The following is a 24,911-nucleotide window of genomic DNA, read 5'->3' as shown; positions in this document are numbered from 1 at the left end:
ACCCCTTTGTACTCTCGCCTTGGGTGTGACAATATCTGCATTTAGGAGGCGTGCCGTTTTTATGCTTGCGGGATTCCTAGCCTATGAGTTGGCAATCGTGTTCAATGTCAATCGCTTTCTATTTCGAATTTCTTGTACATTATTTTGGCAACTCTCCTCTAGGGCCGGGCGATCAATTCGGGATTTGCTGTGGCTACTATAGTGCTGGCGATTTCATTGCCAGGTATTTGAGTTGAGTAATGTAACTATAATTGACCTTGCAATCAAGTTTTATACATTCCAATGATATCATGTCTCAGAATTATATCGTGCAATGTATGAATATATATCACAAATATCCGACATATGCTTGGGCTCTTCGACTTAGGCCTTTAAAACAACTCAGCCTTCGTAGCAGAAGGCAAAGGAACCGACGACTGCGTATGAGTAGCCCTAGCAGACCCCTCAGACCCAAACCCAGCCGTCAGCTTCTTCTCCCCGTCCGGCAACTCCCACCCAAACAAAGTCCGATTAAACAACTGCAACGAAGCAACAGGCTGATAATAAGGAACCTCATGGCCAGCCTCATAAACCCGCGTAAACGAAAAATTCCCGTATTCCCTCGTCTCACCATACTCAACACCCCCAACACGGAAAGGCGCATAACCAGCCTTCGCAAACTGCGCACTATGCTCGTACTTCGTGGCCAGCGAAACGGCCTCCCCGCCAAACCAGTTACAGATGTAATCGGCGTCGCCATAGATAAGCGCGACGCGGACGGGGCGGGAGAGGATATCTTCTAGATCTTCGAGGAAATTGGGCCAGACGAAGTCGCCTTTTTGTTGGAAGGCGAAGTAGACTTCGTTGTTGGATTGAGTGTAGTTCACGTCGACGCCTAGGGCGTTCATTACACTGTCTTTTGCCAGGTAGTTGGTGTAGTAGCCTTCTGGGGTTGGGTCGTCGTATGGATGGCGGATGTCGTAGACGCCTCGCTCGCCAAAGGAGTAGTAAGGGCCCTCTATGGCTGGTTAGTATTTATCTATATGTGGGTTGGGGTGTACGTACCGACGTTGTCGCGGCACATGTTGGTTGCTTCTGTGCAGATGGCAAAGTCGGCTAGGGAAGTGCGGTTTGTCAGTTTGCAGGATTGGACTTGGTCCTGGCAGCCGTTCGGCATTTCGTTGGCGAATTTCATGTAGTTGTAGACTGTGTCGTTGACCTGTATTCGGGATCAGTTTCTATGTATTAGAAGAATGGTGGCAGGACTCACAGCCTTGATGCCGTAGGTGTTGTTCACGGCAAATTCGGGGTAGTGACGGGCTTGGATGCCTTCGTCGATGATACCGTTTATAATGCCGAGGGTGTTGAATTCAAGTTGGATGCCTTTGTGAGTGCCGTTGGCGATCTTCTCGTTCTCCTTGTAGAAGTGGTCGAAGAACTGCGATTGTTAGATAGAGAAGAGAATGGATAGTTGATTGACTTACTGCAGGGCCATAGTGTCTAGAAGAGGTCAGTCAATGTCTTAAATATTCAAAGTTGAAGGAGATACTCACCCTCCATAACTTTCAGTCCACAGGTTGAAACTCTTCGACTTGATCTTCGAGTCCAGCTTGGGGAGAGCACCCAGGAATCCCTGCAAGACCTCCCAGGTAGCTTTGGCAGCGAGATTGGTTGTATCAATCTTGGTGGCATTAATGACTGGATACCGACCATCAACGCCCGCAAAGTCTGCATCTTCGAATACACCGGTAATAGGGTTAAGTGTACCAGGCGCCTTTTCGGCATATGAGAAGCCTGTGGAGTATCAGCCCGGCATTCGCAGAGAAAAGAAACAAGTTGAAGCATACCAACACCCAGCGGCTGAGATAGGAAAAGCATATTCGAAACCTCATTCCACGAATGAGGGTTAATCTCAGATTCATTGTTCTTGTTAATGCGACAAGGTCCCAATTCCTCAAACAACCCAATCAGAGAATCGCTTCCGGGACCACCATTAAGCCACAAGGTAATCGGTGCATTTTTAGGATCATGGCGCGCCTCGAAGAACCAAAAGAAAGTATGCTCTGTAGGCGAGAGGTCGACATAACCGGCATAGGATTTGACACCGGGAGTCGTCTCACAAACACCCTCCTTGCCAGGCTCCTTGTAGCGAATCGTAACGTTATTGGCTGTTTTAATTGTCTTAACACCGGTAGGCTCCAGGGGTAACTGGCGACGATTAATAGCGTCAAGGATAGCATTGTGCGGCACGGCCGCCACAAGAGGCAGCAACAATGGGATCCAGGGCGAGACACGCATTATTGGGCGATAATCCGTCTATATGGGAATCGCTATACAAGCATTCGCCTGGAGAATACATAGGGACTAAGCGGGGGTACTTATAGCACTCCCAGGGGGTGGGGGAAAGTGATCAATCTGCATTGGAGTAAACAAACTAGATAACCGGCTGTATGCGAGTCGGCCTTCTCGCAATCGGCGCCCAAAATTTCCTCAGATGGTAAGATTGGTGAAGTGTAAACAGGGGGGTCTAACGTTAACGAGCTATCTCCGTTGGAGCCCCGGGGAAGGTAGCATCATACGAGTGGGGATAGTCTCAACTGAGTCGGCAGTGGCTGGCCGAGGCTCGCGGGGCGTTGAGAGTTGCGCTGATTGTCTTTGGGCTTGGGGGCTGGGTGAGGGGAAGATCGACACTAGATGCTGCATGCCAAGAGGTGTAGGCTTCAATGTTTGCATGGTTATTGCCTGCTTGCCAGGCTATGAGAAACAGGAATCCAGAGATGTGAGACAGAAAGTGCGAAGTATGCGATAAGCATGCAATATATTGTGCCTGTGGCGTCGACCCTAACCCTATCCAGCAACACTCACGGCCAGGGGAAAAGTACCATATGTACCCTGTCTGCCATAAAGAATCCGCAAACCCCCACTCGAATCAATATAATAAATAGCACCGGTCTTCTCATGTCCAGTCCAAGCATCCACATGCATAAAAGCATCATCCCAGGGGAACCGATTCCGACTCCCCTGGCAATTATACAAACTGTTAATGACAACTTGATTGGTGATCAGACTGGCACCCCCAAACAACAGCATAGATATCGATACTGGAGCCACCGATTAGGTGTGGTAGCACTGACACTCAAGGCGCCAGGGTTCAGACTGAGAGAGCCTGGGATGAGGATGTAACTCCTAATACCCTCATAACTGATGAATACACGCCACTCGCTGTCCAGGTATACAGTAAGGACAAACGGGGAGTTTGACCGTACCAGGTATCGGTTGATGGGGATGGGTTGGAATGGATGGAATGGACCGAAGAGGGAGTCGTTATCGACGAAAATGTCATTGCCAGAGTAGAGGTTTGCTTGAGCTACAGTGGTTTGGTCGGTGTCGCCTATGTTGAACTTCTTATTGTGGAATAGCTGTGACAACTGGTTGGGTGGAACTGGTCACAATCACTGTGCTAATCGAAGTTGCAGTCACGGTGGTAGTATAAACCGTGACAGGCTGCAGGAATCGCGTGGCTGGATCAACGCAGGGTTGTCTTCGTTCACGGGTAGTGCATTTGCTAGCCCTGCTAGGGCGGCCACTGTGAGTATAAAGAGTCGGACCATGGCAAAAAGCAAAGAGATAGCTCTGTGTCAGGTTAATGAGAGAGCTGAAGGATGAACAATGGTTTAGGCATTGGAGGGAATAGCAAGTATTTATCTTTGAAGTACAAACCTGTTGGAGTCAGTATTCCATGCCTTCTGAATGTGGGATTAGCTGTGCTATCGCGATAGACGAATGAGCCAATACATTCTAATGGATTGAGGTACCAAGATGTGAGATCACTGATGTATAGTTTGAGTCAGAATGGACTCAAGGTTATAATAGGCGAGGTCTGACTTATTCCGATCTGACAAAGCTGCAGGGCAGACATGGCTAGTTGAAGCCAAGCATCAACATTGATATAGTTTGTATTGTAGCTCTGTCAAGCCCCAAAGGCCCAATATGGCATAGGATGATGGTGCCACAAAGTGGTTCCCACATAGGCTAGATTGATAGAATATACACCAGACAATGGCAAGCATGGACTAGCATGGACTAGCATAGATGTCTCCCATCATTACCTATTCAGGCAGTGACAGGGAGTGCCGGATACGCGTCTCGTGCATTAGGCTCGGGAAGACCGAGAACATTCTTTCGGAAGAAAGTGAACTTTGTTTCCACCAAAAGATGCGTATCTGATTCTTGCAACTGAAGGAACTGTGGACCAAGTTGCTCTATTTTGTCCCTGTGAACTATAAGCATGGAGATGATCAACCTTCGGCCCACAGCCGAGAGGATGCCACCGAATTTCCGAGAGGGGCATTCCGCTCTTTATATAAGCGTATCAAGCGAAATCACATAAATCTCATTGTTTGCCCTGACGCTAGTGGAGATGAGTCTATCGCTCGGCGCCACACGCGTTGAGGGGAAGTAAAGGCCGATAATTGGCCTCAGGCAGAAATTGGATACATCTAATTTTGTCAGTTAACTTATCAGATAGCATAACTTATACATAAACACCACAGTAATGGCATTGTCAAATAGTCTCACAGTAGTCGAGAATTAGTCTGCGATGGACTACCAGATATGCCGATCTCGCCATATAGGGATGTCAAGTGCAGGTACGCGGGCTAGAACCGCATATCATTACCTACTGTAACTCCCCAGTCTTTTTTTTTTAGAAACCCGAGAGGCCCAGGAGTACCACGATAAAGTTAAGCATCTCAAAAATGGTCTAGAAGGGAATATCGGCATTTGTCTAACTTATAAGAGGAGGTGGCTACTAGAGTAGGGGTAGCTTATTATTTGTCAATACACCAGGGCCTCCCATTAACTTGTACAGCGACATACTAACCATGTAATAACTTACTTGCAGAAGTTATAGATGTAAGGGCTTAGTAACCTCTGACGTACATGCAAGGCGAACATAACGCCTCTTAACGTGTCTTATTTTATTATTATTTCTGTTTCACGCGGAACAACACATAACCCGTCGAGTCAGTCAAGGTCTCAGACCCAGGGATCGTCCAGCCTTTGGCACGCGGGATCGGCTTCATTTCCACCTTCGCGTGAGGCGATTCTATGATTTGTCGATTTGGCCCAGGTGGGAAATGTGCCAACAAAGACAACCCCTGTCTCCACCGCGTAATCAAAGTCCGACCCGTAAAATCTCAGGGAAAATGAAAGGAAATTGTATGCAAAATTAAACGGGAAAAAGTTAGTAGCTGCCTCTCATGGCATAATCCCCGATATTAGCTGTTCTTTGTTCAAGCCCATAAGATCTGAATGCCCTCTCCCTCGTGTTTCACCCCAGATAGTTCTCGATTTTTATTGTGTCAAAACCGGAGGGGTACGTTGGTTCGGTCCACATGGCTCCAGTGTCTTCTCCTTCACATCTTACAAACCACCGATTTACCCTAACCTTGCATTGCCAGCCATTTTTTTGCTTCATCATGTCCCAAGCCTCTTTAGGCTGGCTCCGATTGTGATATTGTAATTGACCATCCCTACGGATACGAGCATGATATTCGCCTAACGGTGACTTTGCGACTCGAAGTCTAGTTCTTATATCTGCGCCATCCCCGGATATTGTTTATACCTGGAACAGCGCCATCTATCATGGCTTCGCCTGAGATTCCTGTTCCTGCACTCCATGCACCTCATAGTGCAAGCGAAAAGAAGCGTCCAGAGTCATCACTGCCCCCGGTCATCGAGGACGAATCCAGTCCGTATCCATCCCATCCAATTGTCCAGCTTCAAGGCCCATTTGAAGAATCAATTGTGGAGACGACCAACGACTCAGCAAAGGAATGGGTTGTTGAGATTGACGCGCAGACACGACGGCGGGATCTATTGGAAAGCGACGAGTATGAGCGTCTCTGTGGGAGGAAGTGGCGCCAAAGAACCTCGGAAAGGTTGGATGCCAACTGTACTTGACTGAACCGGAGCTAACTCGTATAGATATCATCCATTTTGGAAATTGATCTCCCAAATGGTATTTGGAGTCCATCTCCTAGGCAAGAGACTGGCCAAATCGGACGTTTCAGTCATGAAAATTCTCCAGACCCACGTCGATGAGCTAGACGGCTTTTTGCAAAGGACCACTGAAGACCTTTTGATCATCCGATTAGATGTTCGCACCCGGATTCAGTATCTCAGTCTGCCTCTGGGGAATCTAGAGGTCTTTGATGAAATGCTCCAAGATCGGGGCTTCCGACTATCGGTTGTGGCTTATAATGACCAGATCGAACATTCCATCCACAGATTCACTCTGGCTATTACAGATGCCCTCAAAGATCTCCAAAAAGCAAAGGAGGCGATGGGCGCGCTCTGGTTCTACTTCCGAGAGCTTGCGGACGAGGGCTGTTTTGAGATCGACAGCCTCAACGCCTTCCGTCAGGCCATGATGGACAACATGGAGGGTTGGATTGTTGCTATTTCAAAGCTTCGTCGACGAGGCGCCGCTCTCCAGAAGGCTCTGTGTCAATTGGGTCTCGCAACTACTGAAATGCAACGCCGCGTGGGTGTAGCGAGTAGAAAGGATGTGGTGAGTTGCCAAAATTCTAAGTGTCATCTTCCGTACTGACTGGAACAGCGATCATTCGTGCAACAAACTAAGAAGACCGCAAGACGAAGCAAGTCAGTCAGGCAGAGACTCTTTGAAAAAGAACCGTCCATTCCGGAGAAGCCTCTCCCTCGCGATCCATTATCAAAACCAAAGCGAACAACTTCCAAGAGTCCATCAGCCACACCTCAAGAGCAACCCAAGACTCCCGCAGATCCAACCCACCAAAGCGATGGTCTACGACGCAAGATCATCAGTCGGGCCAAATCATGCAGTGCCATTGTAGGAGAAGCCAGCGCCGGCGCTGGCAACGAACCACCACCTCTTCCATCAACACCTTCAACACCTGGACTACTCAAGCGAAAGCTGTCCAAACCATTCTTACCCAAACGATCCGCCAGTGAAAAGATCAATCTCAACCAAACCCGACCTAAGACAGCACCTTCACAGCCATCAAGGCCATCACGCGCTATTTCAATAGAACAACTACGAGCATTCTGCACAACGCCACGGCCAGGAACCCGACAATCCATGGTCAAATCGCCCACGCAAGCTCGACAAGAGACCCACAATAAGCTCACTAGCAGCCGGGAGAGCATGAAAGACCAACTCTCCCAATTCCTCAAAAGCGACCGCGTGGTCGAAGCCTGGGATAACGTCTCCAAGAACGCGTCATGCTGTGCACGGCCACTCGCAAAGACCAAGGAATGGCCCAGCAGCATCTTCCGCACTAAATCGTCTACTACTTTACAAAACCAAGACCAAAATGACCTCTCCGGGCCGGACCTGGAAAGGCAGATGTCGTGGGTAGAGGAGACGTTCGATGTCCTGCCTACCTACTCATTCAAGCCGAAACCCGACATTTCGCCCCGGATCCACGTCCTGTCAGTGCAGATGACCCTGGAAGAGGAAGCCAATGTGACCGCTGGCCGAGAGGCGAGTTTGGACATGAGGAGTGAGTCTGGTTCGATCACGGCGCTACCGGCTGTGCCGGCTCCGACGGTTTCTAAGCCACCGGTATGTAACTCATGACATTTTAGGTGAATTGATTACTGATATTTGAGATCAATTTGAAGCATCGATCAAGGCTGGTTGATTGTGAGGCTTGAACAGTTTCTTTACCCAAAGTGTAGTACATCACCACTTGAGCCTCGGGACGGGAATTGGGAGGCATATCTTTTATACAACTATAACTATAACTACATAGATTAGAATAACTATTCGCTTCATATGCACAGCCCAGTTTGTCTCTCAGCCCTGCGCCCCCAGCGCAGATCATTGGACAGTGGAATACTGCGCCACGCGCTGCGCGTACAATACTTAGACGCTGACTACGGAGTACTTAGCGCTGTGTTCCCTCGCTATGTTCCCTCTATTTTAGAACAAATTCGCTATAAACTGCTGTTCAATTTCGTGATTTCTATAAAGTACCGGATACTTAATTCGATACCCGAGCTGTGAGACGCGCCAGGTCACAAGTACCTCGGAACCTTTCAACTGCAGCCTAGTGCCAAGGACCCACCGCCCAGCCCCTACGATTACGTCGAACATCCTCAGCCTTGGGACATTTTATTCTCTTGACTCCCTGTTTCTCGTTTCCATCCCCTCCTCATGGCTGTCATTTACCCCCGATACACCTGGTAAGTAGTCAGATACATACTCTGCCAGCATATGCTAACAATCATCCAGCTATGGTGGTTATGATGGCTGTTATTCCACCTGGGACTCCTGGGGTCGCTGGGTAGCATTTGCAGTTATCGTCGGTGTTGCATTCCTTCTCTTCTTTGGTTTCGCGTGAGTCTCACTTGGATACCCCTGGACCATGCGCCATGCGCGAACTCGAGAACTAACCAGGTCCAGATGCTTCAATGCACGTCGCCGCAGAACTCATGGCCAGCGCCCTATAACCGGCACAGGGTGGATGGCTCCTCCCCCGGGACCTCCTCCGCCAAACCAGCCCATCTACCAGCCACCCTACGGTGACCCCTACTATCAACACAATTCGCCTCCACAATACAGCGCGAACCCCCAGAACTACGGCTACTTTGGCGCTCAGAACGGACCACCACAAGAGCATGGAATCGAGATGCAGCCTCCACCACATGCGTACAATGCTGGCCAACAGCCCTACTCGCCCCCTCCTGGCCCGCCCCCAAATGCGAGCAAGGTCTAGATGCTAGACATTGATCCGAAATCTTTAACGGACATGGCTTTGAAACCAGATTTGCATTTCCTCGAGTGCACTGGAACCTAATGTTTTACGGCGTTTTCAACCGGATGGTGCGATGCATGGACTTCTTCTTTGATACGAACGGATACCCGCATGGGTGGATTCTTTTATACTTTTACTTTATTGCTCTCTCAGTTCTGATCCCAGATCAAAAGACAGACAGCTGGGCTCGGGCATGCAACTTGGTCTCTGAAACAATGGGACTAGACTTAAATAGTTCTGTGTTCTCGTACATTGTTCACATCTCTAACTTATCTCTAATGACACATCTTGAACGGCCAGATGGTCCTGAATAAAATACACTAATTAGACCGTTTCTTTCAGAGCAGATTGGCCCTGGATCTGGACGTCAATTATTGCGCAGGGGCATGAGATGATACGCAGTTGCAAGCGCAATAATGGTGCATAGTAAAATCACCTATGAAACACCTACTATCTATTATACTCGGCGCAAATTTCCTCCAAGCGCGAACTACTCGGATTGATATAGTGGATTCATGCCTGGGGCACCCTATCTCCGCCCTATATCGCGTTCCGCCTTACAATTTCCTCCAACAACCTCCCCATGGACATTGACGACATTCTCGCCTCGGTCGATCGCGGCCCAGGCGCCAGCCGAGAGTCAGCAGCGCTGGACCACCAGCTCCTGACGCGCTTCTGGGTCGCCGAACGCGCCGTCTCGGAGGTTCTACCCTGGCCCGCACCACTGATGGAGCGCATGATGGACCGGGTGCGGATGCAGGTAAAGCCCAATCCAGCGCAAGCAATCCAACAAGACCACGACTGACAATCCCCTTAGATCGAAACAATCGAAGATCTCGCCGCCTCATCAGGCGACACAGACCTCCAAAAAACAACCAACACCCATAACCCGAACCTCAACCTCCGCCTCTCAATCCTCCAAACCGACCTCGCGCGCACACAATACATAATCCGCAGTCTGCTGCGCGCACGACTAGCCAAGATAACGAAATATAGCATGCATTATCTCGTCCACCTAGCCTCGCGCAACAAAAACCCCCTCTCCCAAACCCAATCTACAAATATCTCGTCCCAAAACCCCAACCAGCAACCGGAAGACTCGGTCCCTGATATATCCTCGTCAGACGATCTAACGCCGCTTTCAGAGCCAGAGGCTGCATTCTTGCATTCGCATCAGACTCTGTTGGCGGGCCACTATGCGGGGTCTTTTATGGGGGCTTTCCCGCGGCAGTTGAGGCGGTTGGATGATAATGCCGGCGGAACGAGTATGATCCAGGGACCGGAGTTGCGGGAGGTTGTTTTTGTGCGGTGTTTGGGGGTTGAGGTTCCTGTTGTTGTTGGGGGTGAGGAGGATGGCGGTGACTTTGGGGTTACGATGCGCATGGGGGATGTTTGGGTTGTTAGGTGGGAAGGGGTTAAGGCTGCTTGGGGGAAAGGAGAGGTTGAATTGTTGTGATTTGGGGTGATTCTTTTTTGAATAAGGTAGCGGCATTCTTCTTGCACTTGGACTGGCGTTGTCTGTTTTCTGTTTTATGGGTTATATACTCGGGTTGTGGTCTACGGTGCTTAGATCCAAAGGATATCTTATGTTCTTATTTAAATCTCAGTTGGGATGTTACTGAGACCTATGCATGTCTGGAGTGGCCAGGTCCATTTTTATACTTGCAAGTTAATAGCGAAAAACCAAGTACATGATATGATGTTTTGCATGGCCATTGCATTTCACCCTTCCCCTTGGGAGACGCCAGTCGCTAAACCCAGATAAAGACACAAAGAACCCCGGACGCAACCGCCGATATGCTGAGAACTGGACCATAAGATCATGAGAGCATGAAGCAAGTGACCAAAGCCATTGCCAATGAGACCGATTTACGCAATATACCCATATGTGGGCGGCTCCTCAGAGATCCGCTCCAAGTATTCACGATCAATCAGACTCTCAATGCGACGCTTGATCATGTGAACATCCGGGATGAAACGAGAAGACAACTGGGATAGGACCTCGGTCATTAATTGATGATGGATGAGATTCTTGCGTTGCCTAGGAAATGTTAGTGTATACCGTATAGGAGGAACTTAAAAAGCAACATACTTCATGATACGGACGATAGCAGCTTCAATGCTACCGCCGCGCTCCTCGCTCATCTTCTGCTCAGTTTCCTTGCGCTGGTCCGTATTCTCAACCTTGTTAGCACCACCGCTGACGACACCAATACGCACTTTCACGAATGGGCTGTGGAATTCGTGGTTGAAGAAGAAGCGGTCAGTGGGTTGGACATTCTTGCTCATTGGATCCTTTTTCAAGACTCGTGTCTTTGGAGCAACGGCCAGCGATTGCAGGTTTCGAATTAGGTCGTGGTCTGGAATCTGGGTGCGGATTTGGATGTCTTCGTATGTGAGCGGCTCGCCATCTGGTGTGTCGTTGAAAAGCATGAGGATGACCATGGCGTAAGTTGAAACGTTAAGCTCATAGCGCTGGACCTTGCCATTAGGGCGTTTGAAGGTGGCTCGGATGTCACCAGTGCCCATGCTAGCTTGCCATGACAGCTTGCGGCCGTTGTGTTTGCCGAGGTAGAAACGCTCGAAACTGTGCATGAGTGCTGAGATTTCTTTCGGATAGATGCAGGGCAGTTGAATAGTTCCTTCTTTCGAGTTTGCCATGATGTCCATTGGCCACATGTTACTGGTGAGAACGTTGATTTCCAGGTCCACAGGCTTCTGATCGGGATCACCAGTCTTTGAAATGTGGTCCTTATAGTTGGCACTGAGGTCCTCGGATATAGTCATGTCCTTGAACATGGCTTCGATGCGCTGGGTGAACTGATTGCCGACTTCCATCTTCATCTTGGAAATCATCTGTCTCTCTGCATCCATGCTGGCAGCACGCTTCATCAAAAGGCGACGTGACAAATGCTTCTTGTAATATGTTTCGAAGAGATCTTTGTCTTTAATATACCGCAGCAGTGTGATGCCATTGTCCAGGAGAGTATCCACCTCGCTCTCCGTCTTTCCCTTTATGCCCTTCTTCAGGTTCTCGTCAAAGAAAAGGGAAAGGAATTCCGAGCTGCGGCTGTTCATGTTGATGAAGTCTGAGAAGCTGCCCATGATCGAACTCTCAAGACCCTGGTCAGACATAAACGCTTTTTCCCAAACATCGTCGAATTTCCGTTTGAGGGCCAGGATTTCGTCCACCCAGCGAATAGCAGACAGCGTTTGCTGATTCAAGGGCTTCTGCTTTTCTGCTGACTTCTCCTTTTTATCGTTCTTTTCGTCCTTTTTGACAGAAGGGGCTAGCGTTTCGGGAGGGGGAGGCTTTGACGATGTATTAATATCTTTGCCCATTTCCACGATCCTCTTGTTGACCGCGATGGCCAGGGCTTCCTTTTTGCTGTCAACTCTGGCATTTAGCGAGTAAACGTCGCGCAATGCATCGAGCTGATTGTGGTCGAGCATGTGTCGTACACCGGTTCCTTCAAGATTAACGACTTCTGAGATGTTGGTGCGAATCAAGTGTTCATCGAGCAGTTCGAGGATTTTCGGCTGTGTCAAAACTGCCAGGGTATATTGGCATCGCTCCTGCTCTTCGGCAATGCGCTGTATCGCGATTCGGCAGAAAGTGGCAGCATCTCCAATTTCCAACAGTCGGCGCCCTTCGGCCTGATAGAAATCCTTGCTTGTATTCAGGAAGGCTGGTTCGAAAATTGTGAGGTAAAGCTTTGTGCTCTCTTCCTCTGTGATGGTCTCGTAGAGGCCCTCCATCATTTGGATGCAGTGTCGAATTAACGGACGCTCAATGATATGACCAGAGCGTTCTAGTTGGATCATGAACAAAACCGTTGATTCCAGGATGTCAACAACGGTTAGGTCAGACTCGGGGCGGACGGGGGACCGAAGGATATGGTCACGGAAGAGTGCCATGCAGACGACATAAATCGAAGGCTTGGTGTGAGAGGCCAAGATCATGCGGTCCTGCGCAGGAGATCAGACCAATTCCCAAAGTGAACCCCAACTCAAATACTTCTACTTACCATGTACATCAAAACATCCGTAACCATGCCCATGCATAGTTGATGGTCCTCCCAAGCATCCTTGAGGGCGGCCAAGAACTTCTCGCCCGCCTCCCTCCTCTCATTGGACTGGTCCGTCGCATCAGGTGAATTGTGTGTTCGAACGAGAATCGAAGAGATTGAACCTGTAATGAGCTGCTGAACATTGTTCTGCAGCCATTGCTGTTCCAGCTCTTTGACCCGGTCGTGGAGTTCTTCACCCCGCATCATCAAGGCGATCTTGTATGCATGGCGGTAGAGCTCTTCGAAGGCCAGTGTTGAGGCATTTTTCGTATTTATTTCGGTCAATGACGCCGAGAGAACGGACCAGATCGTATCGAAAGATTCAGGCTTCGCTGCTGAGGTACCCTAGAGCGATCTATAGTCAGTGGAGAGCTTCAACTTTGTCCCCACGTTCACTTACCCCCCTTCGCGGAGCTCTGATCTTGTGTCGAGCTCTCATTGCCATTTTCCGGGCTTTCAAAGTAATAAAAAAGAAAAGAGCGACGGATATGAAGCAGTCAAAATTCGAGATGCGCTGGAGAACAACTCTCCGCGGAGGCCGGTGCCGGGGTAACTATTACCCGGGCTTATCCGTAATCCTTATCTGCAACGGCCCGGGATAACCAATCATCCGGGTTTTTTCAGGCATCGTCATCACCGCCTCGAGTCTTTCAATCTTTGTCTGTCTTTGAGCTACCGCACCACGATTTATCTCCGGCTCACTTTCTCACCTCAATATTAGCTTCAATAACTCAGCTGCACCGTCGCAATGCGCCCTTTTACATCGGGCCTTCGCCCATTGAACAATGTTGTGTCGCAAGCTCAATCATATACCTCCATCGCGCGCGCACCCTCATCGCGCTTCCTGTCAACTCAAATCACTCGCCCATGCTCTGCCATTCCTTCTTCACGTCCTCGCCCTCAGCGCATCCTGACCCACACCCAATTCCGAGCCAACTCAAGTGCCGCTCGCCCTCTCACTGCAGCGTCCCCGAGCCAGACAGACACGGACGCCGAGCGCGCAGCACAGAATGAAGAGCGACGTAAGAACGAAGAAGCATACCGCATTACCTTCACTTGCAAACCTTGCGGTAATCGCTCTGAGCACCGCATGTCGAAGCAGGGCTACCACCGGGGAACCGTCTTGATTCAATGCCCTGGGTGCCATTCGCGCCATGTCATGAGTGATCATCTGGGTGTCTTCTTTGATAAAAAGACAACTTTGGAGGATTTGCTCAAAGAGAAGGGTCAGGCTTTGACGCATGGCCATACCGACGGTAACCTGGAGTTCTGGGATGATGGATCTGTGAAGAGCTTCAACTCGGATGGCAACAACCAGATTGAGTCCCCCGAGCAAAAGTCTTGATTGTTTTCCAGTGAGATCGTATTATACATGGGTGCTTAGTACAATTGTTCGGTGCATATAACGGTGTGGGTTTATTTGGTTGTTTGTCCGTTTGGATGAGCTTGTATATTACAGATGAAAGACGTTGACTCTCCACTCACAGCATGGCAGGACCCAAGCATCGATGAGAACATGTTTAGACTTGAGGTTATGTACATTAGAAATAAAATACTCGCCTTGGCATTAAATTCTTTTAATCTGCAACAAATTCTTCAGCTGTAGAGTTAACATTAACTCCTACATGAAGCTAATGAGTAACGTTATAGCCTAATTCCACCTGATCTGTACAGAAGAATCAAATTGTTCTAAGGTATATACAATGCAAGTATAATAAACCAGTCCACCTAACGCCCACTTTTTAGTATGCCAGTAAAACATTCATGAGACATGCAATATACATGTAAATGCCAAATCTTTTACCACCCGCGTCTCTTTCCACGGTGTTCCATGCCCTTCTCACGGCGCTTCTCTCTCTTCCGCTCATTCTTCTTGATCTTTTCGCGTCCGTAACGCTCGGGATCAGCAACAGCATCGATACGACGCTTGACCCGTCGCCCTTCACGACGTTCCTTGATAGCCTCCTGGACCTTAGACATCTGGTCAATGTACTCGGTGGTGCCGAGCTTCTTCTGCAGAAGATCCAAGACCTCGTGGCAGTTGGAGACGAGGGACTTGTATGTGTTCTGGAAGGTCTCATCTGACGAGCGTGGTGCCGGGATAGACGAGTCAGTCAGATGTTGCAAGGGGATGAGGATGACGCGGATGGAAGGCTTAATGTGCTCAGCGTCGATGTGGCGGATGAGCGCGGCGAGGAGGGTGATAGAAGCTGTCTTGGGGGTGAGAGCATTTGCTCTGTTGGACAGCATTTCACGGCGCAGAAGAGATGAGATTTGCTTGAAGATGTAATGGATGGCAGATCTCGGGGATTCAACAATGGTCTCTTCCTTTGTCTCTCCCTCGGCGTCACTACCAGCGGCATCGTCTTCATCCTCGTCCTCGGATTCCACATCATCGTCTCCCACCTTTGGAAGCTCCAGCCCGTTTTGAGCACAGCAACGGCCGAGGAAGACGAGGTTGCGTACGCTCTGCATGGCCAGATCCTCAGTGATACCTGGGGTGCGCAGACTGCGCAGACCAGCACGAAGAAGCTGGAGCATGGCGGGCTTGCTAAGAGCGAGACCAGAGCTTCCAACCAGAGGAATCGAAGCGTAGCCTTCGGCAGCATTTGTCTTGGCCAAGTCAGCCATCCACATGCCGACAAGGTTTGCAGCGCAGGTCTTCACCCAGGCGTGGGGGAAGAACAAAGATTCCTGGATGGCCGCCCAGATGGTGGCACAATCCGGGCTCAGAGCCAGCGAGGAAGCTGTCTTGCAAAGCTTCGTGAAAAGCTGCAGGGCGAAATAGAGAGCCTCCCAGTTGCCGTTCTCATGATCCTCAAGGACAGGCTGCATCAATTCTGGAAGAATGCCAATGACGAAACGAGCCTGCTTATCTTTCTCGGTCTCCTCGGCCTCGAAGTAGATCCGCATGGCCTGCAATCCAATGCTACACAGAGCCATGTTGTCGGTCTGCTCCAACCACGAATGGAGAGGAGTGAGGATTGTCTTCATCTGCTCCCGATCCGCGCGGTTGTAGAACTCTCCCAGCAAGGTACCTGCCAGCTCTCGACACTCCGGCGACTCATCGTTCGCCATAGCGAGGACAATCGGCAGGAAGAAAGTGCTGATGATATCTTGGGCCAGCTCCTGGCCAGTCTTGGAGAGGAGCATGTGCATAGCCTCCATGACTGACTGTCGTCCAGACTGGTGCTTGTATTCCAGGTTCTTTGCGAAGAAACTGAGCTGTTTGGTCCATCGGTTCTTCGCCTGTGGGTACTCGATCAGGAAATGAACGTAGGTACCTCGGGCAAGGTCTCGGGCAGAACGAGTCTGGTTCGTCACCATCATGGTCGCGATGTTGTCCATAAGTTCGTACATCTCTGGGACAACGAGCTTCCGGGACATGACTGCTCGAATGAAGTTGAATGTCACTCCTTGGCGATCTGGCTCTTCAATATCGGATGTCAAGCGCTGAAGCAGGTAAGCAAGGTGTCCATCGCGAAGCTTGGTATCTTTGCGTTCACGGAGCATTGAGGAGATCAACTTCAGAGAGGCCTGTGCCGCCTCAGAGTTGGTGCTAGGAGACTCCTTGATCAGTTTGACAGCTTCCGTGAAATAGACATTTGCGTTCTCATCGAGCTCAGGTAGCGGGAGCTTGATAATGGTAGATAGCAAGCGGAGAGCTGAGATCTTAACTTCCTCCTGGGCCTGGACAAGCGCATCACCGATGATAGGGATGAACCCCGACAAATTGGCAGCCGTCAACAACGAATTGAACTTGTTGAGAATCGCACGAAGGACATCAATAGCGAATCGAGTCAACTTGTAGATGTGGGAAGATGTCGTACCCCGGTTCTCGCCTCGCTTGGCTCCTTGCAACCTGACCAAGAACCGTTCCTCGGAACGAGACTTGGGTGCAGGCGCAGCCTCAGTCGGGGCACTGTCCCGGTAAGACTCCTTGATTACTTCGTAGCAGAAGACCAACAAATCGCGGCTCTCAGCACCGGGGTTTCTCAGAAGGCCAATGCCGATTCTTCGCATAAGCTCATCAAGCTTCTTGACAATGGTCGAGTTGAGCTTTTCACGTAGGAGTGCCTGTAGAGGTCGAACCAAGTTTGAGAGCTGGCTGATCGTGGAGTTCTTTGCGAGAAGTTCCATGGAGTCGTAGCTCTTGCTACTCTTCACCTCCTGCATCTTGCTAGTGTATCCTTCGGCATCCTTTTCTTGACCGACAGTGCCGAAGGTATCATCCATGACGACCGCAACCAGGTCTGTCAGGCAATAATCCAAATCACCCTGCTCGAACGCGTCTGTGGTGTGCACGAGCATAGAGTGAACAGTAAATGAGAGCACGTGAAGCTGGTAGCCTCGCGCGAGAACATTGCGGAGTTCCTTCAGGATGTAACCGAAGTAGACTGGGCCTAGAAGGAGAGCAATCTCATTGAGAGTTTTGCGTGCTGTGTCACGGGAATCCTGTGCTTTACTCTTGAGGGTGGTGCAAACATCGAGCAGAACGGGCGGTAGACGAATAGCCATGTCCTCCTCCGGGAGGATCTTGAGGAGTTTGACAGTAGTGACCGCAGCAGGCAAACGCAGACTCATTTCTGTCTCTTGCTTGTGGTGAATGAACTTGGTCAAGAAGGGAATGAAGTTCGTAGTCAGTTCGGATGCCACCTTGGTAAGAGATGGAACCGTCTTAGCAAGCGTGCATATAGGATGTTCGGCAATATCCATCTTGTCAGCACTGTCATCTGTCTCCTCTTGCGGTCCCTTCTTTCGGCTCATTGCGCTGGACAGAGCATCAGACATACGGCCTAGCAGCCTGAGAATGTTCTTCTCTTTTTCGGGCTTGCTTGCCATGTAGCTGCGGTATCTCCGGAAATTGGCACGGAATTGGTTCCAGTCCAACCATTCTGACAGAGCTCCGATAGTCGCAACACCTTCAGCAATCAGGTTATGGGCATTCTCATCAGCAGCATCTTCGAAGACGAAGTGCTCAATCAGAGGAATAAAGATAGTGCCCAGGTTTGAGGCCTGGATGCTACCATTGGCTGCATCTGTGGCAAGTCGTCGCAATGCACGCTGCCGGCGGTGCTGCTGGATGTGAAGGATGTTGGTGAAGAAAGAGGCTTCTTCATCATCGCCGACAAGAAGGACATGCATATCCTGCACTGACGGTCTGGTAGGGTTCAGCTTAACAAAGTAGCCGATGACGGCGACAACTTCGGAGCGAATAAGCTCGGACTTCTGCCGAATACCATATTGCAAGGAAGGGAAGAGAACATCATTAATAAGAGTTTCAAACGCCGCGTCTGGTTCATTGGCCGTCCTGTCGATGAACCGTCTCAAACTGAAAGAAGCGCTGGATCGGATTGCGAGCTCGTCTTCATCCCTGACATAGAAGAGCATGTTGTAAAGGAGAGGTCTCCATTGCTTCGCACTGTAACTGTGGTATTGTTCCTCGTTGACTTTCCGGAAAGCTTGCAGGCGTCGTTCATAATCGGGTTCGAGCCTCCTCGTCGAGCGAGAGTTGAGGTCTGCACACAATTCAGCAACCTCTTTGAGCTCCTCATCGTGGGTTGCAAGAGCAGCGAAGACCCTGGATAGCACTTCTCTGTTCGCATCATCCTTGAAGTAGTCGAACATGGAGCATACCGCCTCAAAAACTTGCTGGCCAAGCTCGGCATCTTCTTTTGTGTTCCACAATGGTAAGAAGTGCTCGAGAATCTTCAACAAGCCAGATTTGGTTCTGGGGCTTACACGATCTGGGGGTTGACGAAGAAGATAGGTAGTGATGCTGATGAGGCTGGACGTCTCTTGAGAGGATTCAACACAAGGGGCGATGAGAGAAAGCGCGTTAACACCGGAGTAGAGAACAGGCTTGGAGGGGCCTCTCTTGAGAACGCGGCCGATGTGTTGCAGAGCGTGTTCCAGGTAGGGAGAGAGAACCTCCGACTTGATTTGCTCCGCTGGGAAGTCAGGCATCTCTTCATTTTCTTGCAGCTTTTTTCCGGTAGAGGCCTCAACCAATGGCACAAGAATTTCATCCAAGACGAAGTTTTTGACCTCGTCGCGTGTTGATTCTACCCCGAGACAATCGATCACCTTGGTCAGAACCTTGTCGTTGTGTTGTACCAAGTAGAATGTCGACCGCGGGAAAGAAGCCCAAGTATGGAACAACCGCAGTAGTCCCGAAACTCCCTGGGCTGTCTCGATCGGGAACTGCTCCAGTCTGCTGTTGATCATCTCGTCGAAGATAATACGGATATAGGGGGTCCAATCGCGGTTTGAGGCAATCGAGAAGACCAAATTGAGACAGCGAATACATTCTTGACGGATGTTTTGGAGCACAGCCAAAAAGCGCTCATTCGGACGATCGCAGCCTTCGCTATAGAGGGCTCGGCATGCTCGCACCAAACAGTAAATGACCACATTCGTGGTTTGGGGTGCGTATGATATCATGCGGGTTTGGAGGGTCTCAAAGACGGTATCGATCATCTTGAGCAAACCCAGCTGTCTTCTCGGGCTTGTCAATTCCTGCTCAAAAATACTCGGGTCGTCAATGATGTTTGCATCTGCGAGTGGACCAAAGGCGAGATGCATGAAAAGTCCGAAGTCATGCTCAGAGAGGTGTGAGATGGTACGTAGAATGGTCTTTCTCCTGCCAACTTGGCCGGCTTGGCCAGAACCACCGGCCTTAGAGATCATTCGACCGTACAGTAGACGGAGAAGCACAGGAAGGAGAACCTCTCGGTGAGACTCTTCAATCAGACTGTTCTCATTGCCAACGTGCACAAATGCCGCGAGCTCATCTTTGAACCTAGATTCATCTAGAATATTGAGCAAGTTTTCCTGGTACGGAAGAACATTCTTATCTTTCCAAGTGAACAGAGCCTTGAGCGCAGATTTCTGAAGCTCAGAGTTTCCGTGACACAGTAGTCCCAGAATGGCCTTGTGAACCTCTTCAGTCCTGTACAAGACTCTAGGATTGAGGAACTGCGCGAACAAAGCAAGCATAGACAGTCGATCTTTGAATCCCCAACGAACCTGCTCTTCGCCAGTCTCAGAATCGATCTTCGCCTCGCCAGCTGGAGGGACATCATCCTGGTCATCGCGCAATGCCCACGTCAGGAATAGTGGCACGATTTGACGGGAGCGCTTCTCAGCGACTCCCGGGGCCGCGTTCAGGACACGCAGAGCATGGGTTCGTGGACAGGTGGGGAGAACAGCTGCAACGGTGTGGTCCTCGTTGAATTGCTGAGATAGGACGGAGTAGGGATCCTCTGTGCTCTTCATGTTCGCAGCGAGGACCTTTTCGACCTTGGCAACGTTATAACACTGGAAGTGACTGGCGACATAAGAGCTTTCATTGTCGTCATCTGAACCATCGGGAGCTTCAGAATCACGCTCATGCAACCACTGGATAGACAAGTCGGATACAATCTTCTCACCCTCGGGATGCTCGCTGATAGATTTCAGTGCCGCAGCAGAGTCATCCCACAAGGGAGCCAACTTCTTTGAGAACAATCCAAAGCAGAAGTAGGGAATCAAGGTGGCCATCCATTTGCGAGACATTATTTGGGGGTAGAGAATGGCGAGTTTTCGGATATGCATGGAAATGGTTCTGACGCTGTCCATGGTTAACGGGCTCTCTTCAACTTCGATGGCCAACTCCACGGGAGAAGGATCATTCTTGGCAACGCGAACAATCAATTCGCGCAATATTTGAAGGGATACCAATCGTAGCCTGTGGGACGGACTAGCCAGGTTGACAATTAGGTCTCGAGCAAAGTCCTCCAGTGTAGAGTGCTCTAGGTCTGCAGACTCCGGCAAGGAAGAGATGAAAGAGAGAGCACCCTCCAGGAAGACAGGCAGGCGGGAGAACTTAGTAGCAGTCGCAATGATCTGTTCCCACAAACTCGAATCAAGCTCTCCGACTTGTTTCGCGAGTTCGACATACGTTTTGAACCCCTGGCCGAGGAAGAATACCAAGCCGTTGGTCTGACTTTCCTTGCCTTCAGTTGCGCCATCTTGGAGGGCCGACAGAAGGTTAGTGTGCAGCTTGGAAACCATCTTCGATATCGTAGCAGAGTTTGAAAACAGAGAAATTGCCGATGGAAGCTTCACCAGTGCGTTCAAGAAGGCCTCGTCCTTCGTGGGATACTCCAGCGAGTCATTAACGCGGGATTTGAATGCATCCGGGCAGGAGATATAACCAGGCTTTGAGCTGTCTGGTGTGATGCAGCCAGTTTGATTCAGGCGAAGCAGGGTGAAACAAGTCTCCCACTCGCGGTCTTGCCATGATGAATTGATGAACTTTTGGAGAGGCGAAACAAGCAAGCTTTGGAATCGCTCAGAGCCCCACTCCGAGAATGTTATACAGAAGAATAAGAAATATTTTGAGAGCGGACCTGTGGACACCAGGTCCATGATAGAGCGCAGGTACGGGAGCAACTCGTCCATGGGGGACTTTTGCAGGGCATATGTAACGCTTGTAAGGAGGGTTGATATCGTTGCTGACGACACATCGAATGATGTCACCTGGTGAAGCAGGGATACCTGGATCTGGTGGACAATCTTCCAATTCTGAATTCTGACACCCTTGCGGGTTGTCACGAGCAAGAACATTAAACGGCAGCACTCTGAAATATTGGGGTTCGGGGTCGACTTCGAGCGCTCCTCGATGTAAGTCTTGACAGTCTCCAGGATAGGGCCGAATGTATCAGGGGTCGTGTGGTGAATAAGGCTGACAGCCACACCACAGACAACCTCCGCTGGCTCATTATTAGCTTGACTCGGTGGGATCTTAGACAGGATACAATCAAGAATATCCATTCCGTTGGAGTGAAGTCCGTTGTTGACTCCCCTGATAGCATCGGAAAACATGTTCATCAATCCGTCCCTATAGTTCTCGGTGTCCTTGCCCTCGTCCGCAGTTTTCGATATATCATCGAAGAGATATGAAACGGCGATCTCGAGAGGCGCTTTGTTCTTGTAGTAGACGAGACCGGCCTTGCGAATGAGGAATGACATTGACTCGGCGGCGAACCTCGCCACGAATGGCTTCTGTCGCTCTTTGCCGAGGTACGGAGTCATGATACCGAGCAGTTGTCGCAGATCCGGTACCAACAGACGAGAAAGGAATTTGAAAATCCATGCTAGGCAAGTGAAACTCCACTCGACTACCTCAATATCCGCATGTGTCGCCGCAATGGAGGAAACGAGAGTGACCGCTGTCGCAAAGTGTTTTTCAAACTTGACACCCAAGTCACGAGCAAATTGCGCAAGCAAGCTCAATAGCGGTTCCAAGGAGTGTTGGTCTCTCTTCTCAATGAACTCCACCAGTAGAGCCATAATCTTCTCTTCATGGTAGACGACTTGGGCAAAGCTTTCGGAAAGAGGGTTGACACGCCGTACGAATTGTGAAAAGTTGTCTGAAAGGTTCATCTCAAACCAATGGTCGAGGGCCGATCGGAAATATGAGGTTGTTTCGTCTTCATCTTCGCCGAAACTGGCGCGGCGCACGCGGTGGATCGGGTCGATTTTGAGCTTCGAGATGCGCGATGAGAAGCCCTCGAACCGATGTGATTTTGTGGTTTCGGTGCCCTTTTTCACCCGGCCGACAGGCCTGGGTTTTGAGCCTGTTCCCACCATCTTGACGGGTCTGAGCAGCACTATGGGTGGGAAAGGTACTGATCAACTTTTTTGCATCTTATCCGTATCGAATACAAAAAAGTTCATCGGCGCGGGGATTCTTTGTTCCGCCGCGGAATTGCCATAGGTCACGTGTTGTGAAGGATGGCCCAAGCTCCCTACGCAGGATGTTCGATCTCGCGAGTTGCTGAGTCTAGTTCATTTAGTTGAGTTGGTGGTGCATGATTTTCCATTTTGATTGCTTTGGACTTGAACTACATAGATATACTTTCCCTGCCGCCTCTTTCGTCTTTATTCACCTCACGAGATTCTTCTGAAACCAAACCTCAACCTAACATCGACCGTCGAAATGGCGTCCAAGGTGTAAGTATATCTGGATTCACGTGTTTACTAGTGGCTAACACAATATACAGTGTTGTAATTGGCAGTGTGAATGGTCAGCTAAGTGCTGTCTTCACCAAACTTGCCAAACTGCAGCCGAAGCAAAATTTCTCTTTTGCGATTATCGTCGGAGACCTCTTCGGTGACTGCTCGACTGAGGCCGAGCTGAATGAGATCACCGGCTTACTACAAGGTAACACGGTTGTTCCATTGCCCACCTACTTTACTGTAGGCAATAGACCACTTCCCACTCGGGTTATTGAAAAGATCCAAGCCGATGATGAAGTGTGTCCCAATTTGTTCTTCCTTGGGAAGCGCGGAACTCTCAAGACCACGGAGGGTGTTCGGATTGTCGCTCTCGGTGGGACCTTTGAAGAAAAAGCAGAACGCGCGCCCGAGAGCAATGCTGTTGGCAAATTTCAGTCGACATACAGCGAAGCTGATGCTCGTGCACTCTTCGGCCTTCACCGTACCGACATCCTAATTACTAACCAGTGGCCAAAGGACGTCAAACTGGGATCTAGTCAGACAGTTACTGGAGATGAGAGTGGCGTGCCATCTGAATTGCAGTGCATTGCCGATGTCTGCGGCACCTTGAAGCCTCGATATCACTTTTCTCGCTCGGACACCGGTTTCTTTGAGCGGGAGCCTTTCTTTTACATGCCCACAGAGGAGGGAGATGGATATCAAACTACCCGCTTTATATCGTTGCCGTCATACGGCTCAAGGAAAGATGCACTATACGCTTTCAACCTAGACCCATCGGTGGCACCTCCAATCAGTATCCCCATCGGCTGCACCATCTGTCCTTGGTCAGCCGTACAGAGCAAGCGCAAAGATCTCCCCAGTCAACGCGAATCATACCAGCGCTTTTCCCAGACCGACGGAGAAAGAGACCCGGAGCATAGGCGCCGGCACAAAAAATCCCGTGCTCCTCCACCAGGCCCAGAGCAGTGCTTCTTCTGCCTCTCAAACCCAAACATCGCCACACAACTCATCACCTCTATTGGGAACGACAGCTACATCACTACGGCCAAGGGACCTCTTCCAAAACCCGACTTCTTCCCATCCCTAGGCTTCCCAGGCCATATGCTCATCATCCCATTCGAACACAGCCCAACAATTGACCTAATCTTCGACCCCCAAACCCGAGCCTCAACGTACACCGAGATGCAAAAATACCGTGAATCCCTGCACCAAATGCTAAACGAGAAATCAGGCGGCAAACTCGGCGCCGTAACCTGGGAAATCAGCCGCTCAGGCGGCATTCACACGCACTGGCAATTTCTCCCAATGCCGGTAGAAAAGATCCGCGGCCGCCTAGTGGAAGCAGCCTTCCAAGCAGAAGCAGCGAACCTCAAATACGAGAAATTCAAGACAATCCCAGGTCCCGACGAAATCGACAATCACGGCATGAACGATTTCTTCCGCGCTTTCATCTGGACACCTTCGCGCAGCGAAGAAGACCCCGGCGAGGGCGAAGGCGAGGGCGATTTGTGGTCTAAGCCTGGCCACAAGGGCGTGTACAAGACACCATCGGGCGAAGAGAAGATTACAATGTTGCCCATTCAGCCGCAGAACCGATTCGATCTTCAGTTTGGTCGTCGAGTTATGGGCAAACTTCTTTTGTTAGATGAGCGTCTTGATTGGAGGGATTGTACTCAGACGGAGGATGAGGAGACGAAGGATGCTGAGGCATTCAAGGAGGCGTTTAAGAAGCATGATTTTACCATGGATATGGAGGATTAGAACAAGCAAGCAACCTGGTTTGTTAACAATTGCGAATGTGGATGCTATAGCACTGCTAGGGGGGCTTGTGGACAGGTCCTTTCGTAGAATACGATGATATATAACAAATGAGCGCAGATTGAAGCTAAGTTGCACAATCCGCTTACACGAGAGAGTGTCAGACGTATAACTTATTGGTTCTACCACTTTTGGTTGTTTGAAACACTGAATGAAAGCACAAGGACCATACAGGACTAAGCCGTGGTTCATCAACATCGTTCACTATCTATTCCAGCCCAGCCTCCAATGCTAG

The 24,911-nt window shown here is 50.0% G+C and overlaps 8 protein-coding genes across 8 annotated transcripts; 5 read left to right on the top strand and 3 right to left on the bottom strand.

Moving 5' to 3' along the window:
* Window positions 1–371: 371 nt before the first annotated feature.
* Window positions 372–2,277, bottom strand: PENARI_c003G03432 (S10 family peptidase; the record flags this gene model as incomplete). Its single annotated transcript, XM_022628234.1, has 6 exons — window positions 372–997; window positions 1,045–1,198; window positions 1,250–1,417; window positions 1,464–1,479; window positions 1,533–1,773; window positions 1,827–2,277. 6 exons carry the CDS (start codon window positions 2,275–2,277, stop codon window positions 372–374), a joined length of 1,656 nt encoding a protein of 551 aa, XP_022491988.1.
* A 3,348-nt stretch (window positions 2,278–5,625) lies between these two features.
* On the top strand, window positions 5,626–7,680 carry PENARI_c003G09348 (uncharacterized protein; the record flags this gene model as incomplete). The annotated part of the gene is made up of 4 exons (XM_022628658.1): window positions 5,626–5,873; window positions 5,968–6,553; window positions 6,602–7,588; window positions 7,675–7,680. 4 exons carry the CDS (start codon window positions 5,626–5,628, stop codon window positions 7,678–7,680), a joined length of 1,827 nt encoding a protein of 608 aa, XP_022491446.1.
* Window positions 7,681–8,182: 502 nt separating this feature from the next.
* On the top strand, window positions 8,183–8,744 carry PENARI_c003G06069 (resistance to Congo red protein; the record flags this gene model as incomplete). Its single annotated transcript, XM_022628420.1, has 3 exons — window positions 8,183–8,211; window positions 8,261–8,365; window positions 8,432–8,744. The coding sequence occupies 3 exons, from the start codon at window positions 8,183–8,185 to the stop codon at window positions 8,742–8,744; spliced, it is 447 nt and encodes a 148-aa protein (XP_022491391.1).
* Window positions 8,745–9,366: 622 nt separating this feature from the next.
* Window positions 9,367–10,239, top strand: sld5 (putative GINS DNA replication complex subunit Sld5; the record flags this gene model as incomplete). Its single annotated transcript, XM_022628789.1, has 2 exons — window positions 9,367–9,543; window positions 9,601–10,239. The coding sequence occupies 2 exons, from the start codon at window positions 9,367–9,369 to the stop codon at window positions 10,237–10,239; spliced, it is 816 nt and encodes a 271-aa protein (XP_022492138.1).
* Window positions 10,240–10,652: 413 nt separating this feature from the next.
* Window positions 10,653–13,298, bottom strand: PENARI_c003G10574 (cullin family protein; the record flags this gene model as incomplete). The annotated part of the gene is made up of 4 exons (XM_022628737.1): window positions 10,653–10,824; window positions 10,876–12,752; window positions 12,812–13,198; window positions 13,254–13,298. The coding sequence occupies 4 exons, from the start codon at window positions 13,296–13,298 to the stop codon at window positions 10,653–10,655; spliced, it is 2,481 nt and encodes an 826-aa protein (XP_022491360.1).
* A 303-nt stretch (window positions 13,299–13,601) lies between these two features.
* On the top strand, window positions 13,602–14,198 carry PENARI_c003G03991 (DNL-type zinc finger protein; the record flags this gene model as incomplete). The annotated part of the gene is made up of 1 exon (XM_022628268.1): window positions 13,602–14,198. The coding sequence occupies one exon, from the start codon at window positions 13,602–13,604 to the stop codon at window positions 14,196–14,198; it is 597 nt and encodes a 198-aa protein (XP_022491503.1).
* Window positions 14,199–14,653: 455 nt separating this feature from the next.
* PENARI_c003G04800 (uncharacterized protein) lies at window positions 14,654–22,489 on the bottom strand (the record flags this gene model as incomplete). The annotated part of the gene is made up of 1 exon (XM_022628333.1): window positions 14,654–22,489. One exon carries the CDS (start codon window positions 22,487–22,489, stop codon window positions 14,654–14,656), a length of 7,836 nt encoding a protein of 2,611 aa, XP_022492057.1.
* Window positions 22,490–22,838: 349 nt separating this feature from the next.
* PENARI_c003G09618 (CwfJ domain protein) lies at window positions 22,839–24,619 on the top strand (the record flags this gene model as incomplete). The annotated part of the gene is made up of 2 exons (XM_022628672.1): window positions 22,839–22,852; window positions 22,903–24,619. The coding sequence occupies 2 exons, from the start codon at window positions 22,839–22,841 to the stop codon at window positions 24,617–24,619; spliced, it is 1,731 nt and encodes a 576-aa protein (XP_022492130.1).
* Window positions 24,620–24,911: the final 292 nt, after the last annotated feature.

The sequence above is a fragment of the Penicillium arizonense genome, assembly GCF_001773325.1.
Source record: "Penicillium arizonense strain CBS 141311 chromosome Unknown PENARI_contig003, whole genome shotgun sequence".
Taxonomy (NCBI): domain Eukaryota; kingdom Fungi; phylum Ascomycota; class Eurotiomycetes; order Eurotiales; family Aspergillaceae; genus Penicillium; species Penicillium arizonense.
This window is presented reverse-complemented; position numbering and strand designations above follow the sequence as displayed.